This window comes from Curcuma longa, chromosome 13 (genome assembly GCF_044706935.1).
Source record: "Curcuma longa cultivar G26 ecotype Majalengka, Jawa Barat chromosome 13, ITB_CL_G26_1.1, whole genome shotgun sequence".
In the NCBI taxonomy this organism is placed as follows: Eukaryota; Viridiplantae; Streptophyta; class Magnoliopsida; order Zingiberales; family Zingiberaceae; genus Curcuma; species Curcuma longa.
In genome coordinates, this window is record NC_133873.1 from 6,895,446 (window position 1) to 6,906,401 (window position 10,956).

At 37.6% G+C, this 10,956-nt stretch overlaps 1 protein-coding gene across 1 annotated transcript; it reads right to left on the reverse strand.

The window, feature by feature from the left end:
- Nucleotides 1–9,564: 9,564 nt before the first annotated feature.
- Nucleotides 9,565–10,522, reverse strand: LOC141844260 (ethylene-responsive transcription factor ERF039-like). Its single transcript, XM_074732296.1, has one exon. It carries the CDS (start codon nucleotides 10,501–10,503, stop codon nucleotides 9,841–9,843), a length of 663 nt encoding a protein of 220 aa, XP_074588397.1. The 5' UTR covers nucleotides 10,504–10,522; the 3' UTR covers nucleotides 9,565–9,840.
- Nucleotides 10,523–10,956: the final 434 nt, after the last annotated feature.

Genomic DNA, 10,956 nt, shown 5'->3' on the forward strand with positions numbered 1-10,956 from the left:
TGAGAGGCTCTTGATGAAGGAGTTGTTGGATGCTCTTGCTCTCCCTCTTCTTCTTCTCTTCTACCACCTTGGCCGAACCCTATCTGGTGGCTAGCACCACAGTTTGGTTCTTTTCCATCTCAGTATTCGTATGGATACCGTGGAGGCGCGAACACACTGATCGTGCTGAGATCCGTGAACCTTTGAAGGCAAGAGTTGCTGTCGGGATTGCGAATGGCTCGCATCAAAGGTAACTTCGATTCTAATAGGTAGAATCATCAAACGAGTATGTTTTTCGCATGGATCTTCTGGAGGGATCATGTTTTCCGCTGCGTTATATGCGGTTTAATCGGTTTTTCGCGCATATCCCTACAATTTCATCTCCAACCTCTCACGAACCAATTATGAAAATCTCTTCCAAATCCTTCTTTTATAACTTTTAAGTCGGGATTGATTTTCACCTATTAGTCGATTGATCTTATTCATCAGTCGATTGATCCACTATACTCAAACTTGTCGGCTCAACGACTCCATCTACATCAAGCATCAGTCGCCTGCCCATTACTATCAACCGACTGTTGTCTAATTAATCGAATCTCGCAGTCGAGTTCTAAACGTTGTGTTTGCTTGGACAATGACGTCAGTCAACTACTACACTTCATTAGTCGACTGATTACAATCAGTCGAGTTCAATAATCGATTTCTCAACTCTCTATTTGCTACAATAACATTAACAACCGACTGATTAAACTCCTTGGTCGATTGTTACTATAGCAGGTTATTGTTCATAGGTTAAGGTAGCTGATTATTATTCACAAATTACTGTAGCAAATTCTAATTTAAGAATTTAATATTTCATTAGTCGATTGATATACTCTATCAATTGGATGATACTCATATTTCAACCTTACCAAAACTGAATTCTTGCTTTGACTAATATTCGATTAATTAACCTTAACCTATAAGGATTTTTTTTGTCTAACATTCTATCATCTTTGACCTATCGAAATTTTTTGTTGCCCAACATATAATTAACATTGACTTATCAGAACTTTGTCATTGTCAAATATCTTATCTTCCTTGACCTATTTAAATTTCTTGTCTTATGCCTAACATTTGATGAACTATATCTGTTAGGACTTTTTCCATTGTCAAGTATCTAGTTCTCTATGACTCACTTAGACTTTGTCCTTGCCAACTCCCTTTTAGACTTTCAACTACCAATTGTCTGATCAACCATGATCCATTTGAACTTCTCGTCTCATGCCAACTCTCTATTAGATTTTCGACCGTCAAGTATCCGATCTATTGTGACCTACTTGGACTTTCAATTGTCAAATATTTGATCAATTTTAATCTACTTGACATCTCACTCAATCACCTAATATATTGATTAAATATCGAAACTCAACTTCAACCAACTTGAATTTAATCAACCTAGTCACCCTTAACTAGAGGTCGATTGCACTAACAAAGAGAAGGTTCTCCCACCAAATATGCTAGAAGTCTTTATAATGGATTGATCTGTTCCGTGAGGAATTGATCAGTTTGACCGCACTAGTCTCTCCCACCAAGAATGCTAGAATTTGTGTGAGAAAAAAATCTACGCTCCTCTTTCTTAACAAATAAAAATAGAATACGATAAGGTAGAAAAACTTTCTTTCACAAACATCACTCTTTTTTTAGGTTTCATTTTGTCCATGAGATTTACAAACATTTCACTCGTGAACGACACGTTTATCATATTATGATGACATCGTAAAATTTCATCACGTGGCCATTATATATAGTGACACATGAAATATCATTTGATATTACGGCATAATTTTCTTATTGAACGTATTGACATGTTAATATAGCGACCTTATCATAATGATAAGGTGACAATGTTTCGAATGAAGTCGAGCAATACTTTCTTCCATCGTGGTCAATTGTAATTTTTCAATTTACCTCTGTTGTTCCGGTAGCTCCGGGAGGATGTCGCAAACTGATACGGATCGTCGAAGCTAGTGTTCAACACTATCTCCGTAAACGATATTGGTCCGCTACGGTGCTAACGGATAGCAGCAACTCGTTCCCAAGATACAATGACGAACGTCTCGGAATAGTAGCACCCCAAATTCCGAGACCGACGAACTTTCTCGTAGGCTTTTTGGACTCCGAATGCACTAGATGGGATGAATGCACAAGGAAGACTTGAATCGATGAATTCGATGAGTTTTCCATCATTTGGAGGGTTCTATTTATACTAAGTGAAGAGGTTGAGTGAGTGGATGTGATTCTTGAACATGATCAATCTGGGCCGTCCGATCTGGAGGGTTGTAACCCTTCATATAGCTCTCTTGATCTCATCCATCAGATCTGAAGAGTTGTGCCCATTCGATCTGACGCTTCAGATCAAGTCTCATCCCAGCAAGACCTGTTATCTGAAACAAGCCATTTTCGAACCATTTTCGAACCGAGCTCGGGCAATACTTTAAAACAAGCCATTTTCGAACCGAGCTCGAGCTGTTCGCGAACTATTTATAATTTCATTACGAGTCGAACTCGAGCTTAAGAATTAAAGTTCGAATTGAACTCGAGCCGAACTCGAGCTTAGGAAAAACGAATCGAGCTCGAGCTCGAGCCTCTTACTATTTAGCTTGGTTCGGTTTGATTACATCCCTAACTGCTGCAGTAGCGCAGTCTTAATCGTTGCAGTTGCTCCGTCGTCAGCTAGCTAGTTTCTGATGAACAACTGATATTGGTGGGGAGTAGTTTTCGAAAAATCCCTCTTATTTCTCCTCCATTCAAGTAGATATCAGATCCTCCATTAAATTCGAATAAAATTATCATCCCAACGGGCACTCCTAATGGAATCATGAGCTCTGACTCTTTTCGGTGCAACATCAATGGAGTTTCTGCCATGAAGATCAGGAAAAAACAAAAAGGGAGGGGGTGGGGGCGTGAGAATTGAGTTGTAAATTGACAAGCACTGAGCAACAGAAACATAGAGCTGAATGCTAATTGACACATTGCCCTCGGAGCATGATTAAATTAATTATTGTGGGACAAATTTGTTGTAATGGATAAGGATTAAATCTCGATGAAATCAAGATAATATCTTTTCCCGTAGTGGCTAATTGCAGTTTCTTGATTTATCTCCTATGATCATAGGGTTGACCGTGTGGGACTGTTGGAATAGCAGATTCTATCTTTTTACTGAAATGAATGCTTGGCACATGTCCTTTTCTCTACGCTCATGTCTAATTAATGATGTTTCAACCTCTCTACGATGGAAGAAATGGTTGGTGCCATTAATATATATATATATATATATATATATATATAATATAATTTTCTTTTAGGTTTAAGATTTAGGATATAATATTTAGGGTTCATGGTTCAGAGTTTAGAATATATATTATTTAGGCAAATAAAAAAAGTTTAAAAAAAATTATACTAGGTACTCAAGGGATGTGCAATATATCATCCTCTATGTATATATGTGTGATGAAGGAATGCATTTTGTTGTGGAAGGATTGTATGGGAAGATGAATTGTTTTGCAAGCTCATGTTGAGAGTGGTTTATGATGGAGAGGATTGGATTATCTTTAACTTTCACTAAAACACAATCATTAAGATGGTCATAGTCCACGATTTAATTGATTAATATCATTTTCAATTGATGATTGAGTAGACCTAATAGTCGACTCAAATTGATAGGCTAGCAAATAAGATATTTTTATCAATAGTTGGGTTGACTTCAATTTGTACTCCACTTAAGTTCATCAATCAATAAATAAAATAATTTTATTTGTAACTAAATCCATTGGACAATTGATTGATCAATAGTTAATTGGTTGATGACAATATTTTAGTTAACTAATGATGCAACATAAAAGTTACAGGTGATCTTATCTAAAGTGAAGAGGTAATCATCTGTGAGAAGTAAATCGAAAAGTTGCAGTTGACCACGACGGAGGAGGGCATTACCTCGGCTTCATCGATATTCAACCCTTGCCCACTTCAACAACTCTGCTCCGTCATAACTAACTCAGCAATATCCCAAGGGCTTACAGGTGACCGCAAGACTATAAGAAAATAATTGATTGATTATGAAATTAAATGGATTAGGATAACTATTACCAGACTGAGAACTATTGTGATAAATCCAATCGACTAATCTATAGTATAACATTAGACCTAAGTGAATCTAAAGACATTGGAAGGCTATAAAAACAAAAGGGTCACGAGGAGCATTCGAAGAATGACATTTAAACTTAATTATTTGTATTCATATTCTAAACTCTCTCTTATGTAATTTTAAGTCTTAATCTTCTTAGCTTCATTGTCTTTAGAAGAATTTGGACTAAATAGCTATAGTTTGGTCGACCAAACATAGTTAGTCAATCAAAGAGGTTTAGTTTGGTCGACCAAAGAAGTGTTTTTCGATCGACTAAAGGTCGCAAATAAGATTGAGTTTGAATTCTAACCAATGGAAATCACCTATTGGGCTTTCATTCGACTCCCCAAGCTCTTGGTGAATGTTTACCTTATGGACTTCTACTCTCCATGTGCAACCTATCAAACTTCTATACACTCAACGTAGATATCAAAACACACGATGAACCCAACTTAAATTCTTTGCTAACTACATCAAAATAACCTAATAGAACTTTGCCACTCGGGGCATGATTGTACTAACATCCTAGCCCAATGACATTGACGGGCATTGTGTGAGTACCAAACAATGTTAGGGTGGCTATTAGTCGAAATGTCTTTATAGTGGAAAATTCCAATTGCGCAATTTTATCGCCATGTATATTTGTTGCGTGTGTTTTAGCTAAATCGCGTAGTTAGGATCATGGTACCACTTAGATGTTGATTGCTAGAGATGTATCGTTTTTTTTATTGGTAGTTAGAAACATAACAATCATTGGTATGTTGTAGAAGCAAAAAAAAAGGAACACAAAAAAGTAAACAAGATAGAGACAAATATTTTTAAAAAAAAAATCAAGTTCAATGCGAGATATAAATTTGTGAGGTCGACAAGTTGGTCTAGGTCCATTGCTACATAAAATTCTACAAGTTAAAACATCTCGTTAGGTTAGTGTTTTATTTGCCCGAGCCCATGTTAAACTGACTAAACAACGAAGGACCGGCATGTCTATGTTAGGATACAATCAAAGTCTCACATTGAAAATACATGAAAAAAATCCTGGGATTATAAGATGGAAGATATATCAATTAGTATAAGGCCTTTTAAATAAAGCTCAAAAATAAAACCATGGAGGTTTGAGCCCAAATTGGACAATGTCATACCGTTGTAGAGATATATATGGATTCTATCTATTTTAACAAGTGGTATCAGAGCAGATGTATGTGGTGCTCTGTGGGCGGCCCTCAAGAAGAAACAAAGGAATGATTGGAGGGATTCGTTATCAGTCCATAGATAATAACGGAACGAATTGATCTATTCTATATATTTAATCCATATCCGATAATAACAGGACGAATAACGGATTCTACATATTTAATTCACATCCGATAATAACGGAACGAACTAACGGATTCTACATATTTAATTCACTTCCAATAACTGAAACTTGATAAACCTTAGTGAAATCACTTAAATGGGTTTAATTCGTATCCGTATATACAAATTACAATTAAACCCACTTTAAAAGATTAAATCCAACCATCTACATTTCCGAAATCACACCCTAACTTCCGGCATCAAGTCCTTGATCCCCTGGACCCTAGTTAGCACATAAATTTGGCTCCACACCTAATTTCAGTAGGTGGCACATCACTTTCCCTGAAAATGAAACATGACTTTGTGTTTATGAAGACTAGACCTGTCTTGTGCACCTCATTATGAATTGTAGAAGACGATGCCCAGAGATCAATACAGTTGAAGAGGTTGCTATTCTTTTTCCTTCCTTCACAAGAAAGAAAAAGAAAAAGAAAAAGAAAAAGAAAGCTTTATTAATGTACGTATCTACCAAAACAACTGTAAATGAGATACACTATTTTAGTCTTCGAGGCATAATTGAGTTAGTTACGACGGAATAAAATTATTGTAGTAGACAAGGGTCGAATCTCGGCGAAGCCAAGGCAATGTCCTTCTTCGTCGTGGTCAACTGTAATTTTCTGATTTACCTTCTTCACAGATGATCATGAGACCGACCGTGTAGAACTGTTTGGATGATAGATTTTATTTTTTGCTGAAGAAGAGATGCATTATTTCAAAAGAATGCAGACATATGATAGTAGAGGTGAAAGAGGCTCATCATGAATTGCTTTTGCGCTTTAAAGTGTTTAAGTGTTGCACTGTAAATAACTGTCGCTTCGCCTTTGTATGCACTGAAAGAGCAATCTGTAGTTTGACGTCGAATAAAATAGTGATTATTCTAGAAGCGAAAGATTAAAAGAGAATTATAGAGAAAATAAACACTGGAAGTTAGAAAAACGAAGAGAAACCGCGATGGTACCATCTCTATTTTTTTTTGGTCAAAAAAGAATATTTTATTCAATAAATAAAAATTCATCAAAAATAACTAAATAGGTATATAAATAGATCATAAAACAAATCTTAATTTGAAAAAATCAAAAATATCTTAAAACTTTAAAAATAAAAAATTACTATAAATTATAAAAAATATATTCGAAATCTTTGAAAAGATATTAAATGATATCTAATGAGTTTGAAAGTAGGTCAGTACGAATTTCACCCAGTACTAAATAAAGGTTTCTGAAAGAACTTCGATCAAAAACTAATCGTGTCTCATTCTGATATCCGAATCAAAAGTTATTACACATTAAAATTCTACACCTCTTATATCACCCGTGCATTATAGTTTGACCTTTATGTCATCAGATTAAGTGAATTGTAAAAAAGAAGATCAACAACCATATTACTGCCCCTTTACCAATCTGAGAAGAGAAGAGCTTCAAAGAGTTGCTACCTAATTTAATTAGTTATTATAAACTAATCAAAAGTTCACAAGCAAGTTTAGTAAGAACTTATTTACATTCGTTCAATACACAAGATCAATTAAATAAATAAATTTAAAAAATTCATCAAACTAAATTAACAATCTTGAATATATTTGTGTTCAGCGGGCGGATGGAGATTGTGAACTGTTTATATTTATCAATATAAAAAAATAAATAAAAAAACTTTCAAAATGAATAAATAAATTTATATTATCAAACTTAACAATCAATCAAACAAGTTTTAAAATATAAAATTTCAAACAAACAAATAAATTTGAATTAAGAGCTCAATAACATGTAAATAAATTTAATTTAAGCTTGTAAAAAAGAAATCAAGCCAAGTTTGAACCACAATTTCTACAGTTTGAATTCATTCTAGACTTGACTGACTTGACTTGACTCGATTACTTTATCAAATAAATTTAAACACCATAAAATTTGACTTATTTACAACCTTAGTATGGTTAAGTACTGTTAGATTGATCAGCTGTTTATTGCCAAACTGGCTTCGTATAAGTTTTCAGAAGCACCGGTGGACATCATTCATTCACTCACTCGACAATAATGTAGCTTGAGGTTTGGCATGGCCACCATGTTTCTGTCCCTGTGCATTGATTCCTGAAGGTGATCAAGAAGGTGCAGTAATGGCGGCTACAGCTTCTGGTGGCATGTGTCTGCCCAACCTGGACAAAATCAAAGGCCATCCTTATTAGGTGCAAATTAGATTCAGACTTCAAACCTCCCTTAAAGATAAAGGATAGTTGGTAGTATGATCTCCTAAAAAGGGTTTGAACATCTTTGGTTTAGGCTATATCGTTCGATCGAGAACTTGGATATATTATCCACGAGGGTACAATCTAGGTTGGTTCTCGGTTCTCGTCGGTTTAACAATTGATAGAAGTATTGTATTCGTGACTTGTAGCTAGCCGCAACGATGTAGCCATAGGCATTTTATCCTTTAACAAGTGAAAGAAGGTGTATAGTGAGAAATTGGCCTTGCAAAAGGGTGGTTGTTGTCGAACACGTTAGCTATGTTAGTACTGATGGAATCAAAATATCTTCACAATGACATGATATTATCTACTTTGGGTCTAAGCCTTCATGCTTTATTCTTGGGCTCTCCCCAAAAAGCCTCATTTCAATGGAGATACTTTTCAGATCATTTTAAACCCTTGGCACGTTAGCTAGTCATGCTTGCTCGAACACTTGATGTATCCAACATGACTTAAGTGCAAGTCATGATAATCTTGATCCATGGATCCACACGATAACTTACACAACACCAAATTGCCTTCGCGCCACACACAACACGATCCATTCGAGGATGAGACTTGCAAGCCTCCACATTCTAACTCAATTCACCTCGATCTACATCCATGGCTTTGGTCACATTTTAGAGTAACAATCATCATTTCAATGATAATAATAATAACAATGTCATAGAACATATCATTGCACTTAGTTGTGACTATAGCTTATTGTTTCACTATAGAATATTCAACAATTTACTGAAACATTTGAGGAAGTTTCATTATTATCCATTTCATGCATTTAAGTTTTAAAGTACATAATTTGTATAGCGTAAATACCCCCTCTCTTTTTTCTCTAGATCCATTAGTTAATTTCGTCCAAAATTGACTAATAAACTTAGAGAACTTCGAATCACTTTAAATCAAAATCATTGTACTCCAAAAAAACCTCATTAATGTATAATGTATTTATGATTTGAATTCGAAACGTAAATTGAGAATAACAAATTCAATTGAGAGCACATTTTTAATTGTTTATTCTACCCATTTAAAAATTTATCATTTTTAATTTATATTATCAAATTCAGAGATATAAGAGAGGATAGATATATTAAAGATGTTTTCAAGAGTATATTGATTTTACTTTTAAGTGATTTAAAACTTTCTAGATTTATAAGCTAATTTCATTTGAAACTAATTGATAGACCTGTATCATTCAAAAATTTAAAAATTTAATATTTTTTAAATCAAGAAAGTCCTAGGAATCAACTAGTTGATTAGTGAATATCATTATCCTAAATCTTATAATGAGTTTGTTATAAATTGCTCCCGGAGTATGGTTGAGTTGATTACTGTGGGACAGACTTGTTGAAGTGGGCAAGAGTCGAATCTCGACGAACCTGAGGCAATGCCCTCCTTTGCAGTAGTCAATTACAGCTTTCCGATTGACCGCTTCCCGATTAACCAGGAGAAAAAGAAAAGTATTTGGAATACACTAAGTATAATGATAAAATTTAATCACATGATTTAGTAAATTACCATAGAATCTTCTTCTGCAAAAGGAGATGAAATCCACCACTCCAACGGCCTCATACGGTTGGCCTCACGATCATTTGTGAGGAGGTAAATCGAGAAACTGTAGTTGGCCACAACGGAGGAGGGTATTGCCCCAAGATTCGAAATCTTATCTTTTTCTGCAATTCTGCTTCGTCGTAACCAATTCAGTACCATAGAATCTTTGAGCATATAGTTTGTGGATAATTTAGAAGATCTAATTGTGGATCCTTTAATTTAGAAGATCTAGTTTGTTTAAGAAATTTCAGTACAGTGAAACTGTTTTATTCGAAAAGTTACTCTATAAAAATATTGCTTCCAGATTCCTCGTCGAGCGATCAAAGATTTCTCTTTACCAAATAAAGAAGAAATTCAGTGGCTTCCATTTCAGGAAAGAAATCTAATGAAAAAAAATGCAGAACCACTGTAGATGATGGAAGACACAGTACTCTGTTTCAGCCATGTACAGAGAGACAGCTAGCAAGATTTCCAACTCAAAAAATGAACTTTGTACACGGTGGAAGTTGATCTTCTGATTCCTCTGGCTCCGGTCATGGTGGTAGAGCATGAGGGCTGGCTAGTAGTGCCCCCACAGGAATGGTTCCTCCATTTGGAACTCGACGGCGTGCTCCGCCGGGAGCCAGGCGGAGGACGGGGAAGAAGCCGCGTAGCACAGCGCTTCCCTCCCGCAGCTGCCGGCGTCCAGGAACAGGTCGGGGAGATCGAACAACAACGCCTCGTCGACGTCGCCGCTGGTGGAGGGGGCGGGGTGGTCCGGGGTACTGAGCGCGGCGGCGAGGGCGGCGGCGGCCTGGATGTCCTTGGGCGACGCGGAGGCGGGGCGCGGGAACTCGGAGGACAAATGCGGGAAGTTGAGGTGGGCGGCGGGTCCCTTCACGGCCAGCGCCGCCACGTCGTGCGCCCGCGCCGCCATCTCCGGCGTCGGGAAGGTTCCCAGCCAGATCCGCGACTTCTTCCTCGGCTCGCGGATCTCCGACACCCACTTCCCCCAGCTCCGCATCCGAACGCCGCGGTACACCGGGTGCTTCCCGTCGCTGCTCCTCTTCTTCCCTCCTCCTCCTCCTCCTCCTCCTCCGCCACCTCCGCCATCGGACCCACCTGCACCCTTGCCAGCCGCCTCCTCGGTACTGATAGCACTGAAACCAGAGGAAGAGAAGGACGACGACGACGAAGAAGAAGAGGAAGAGGAGGAGTTGGGTTCGCAATCCTCCGTCGCCATTCGTGCGGTGGGTGGCCGGTTGGTGGTGGAAGCTTGGAAGTCGTCTTCTCTCGTACCAAAGTGGTTGCATAAATAGCACCGTGAGGACGGCCCCAGCGTTCCGATTACCGTAAAAAGAAAAAGCACGCGTTTACCGATTTGCCATTTATCACTACACCCCAAAATTACAAAAAAAAACAAAAAAAAAAAGTAATAAAGGAATAAAATATTAGACATAATTGGAGAGCGTGGTCCAGGCCGGGGTGGCCCACCGAGAGGCCCACCGAGAGGCCCACGATTTCGTCCGATTCAATCATTAGCGAGAGCCGACGTCACGCTGACGCGAGGCGAGGACAGAGAACAGGACAAGGCCTACAAGGACGTCCAGGACTTTTGTGGGGTTGAAATTCGTCGTGCCTTATTCTTACTATTGTCATGGGCAATTCCAATTGGCACGTGGATAAATTGATATGT

Coding starts and splice junctions, on each gene's coding strand:
- LOC141844260 (XM_074732296.1), bottom strand. CDS start 10,503: ATGGCGACGGAGGATTGCGAACCCAACTCCTCCTCTTCCTCTTCTTCT.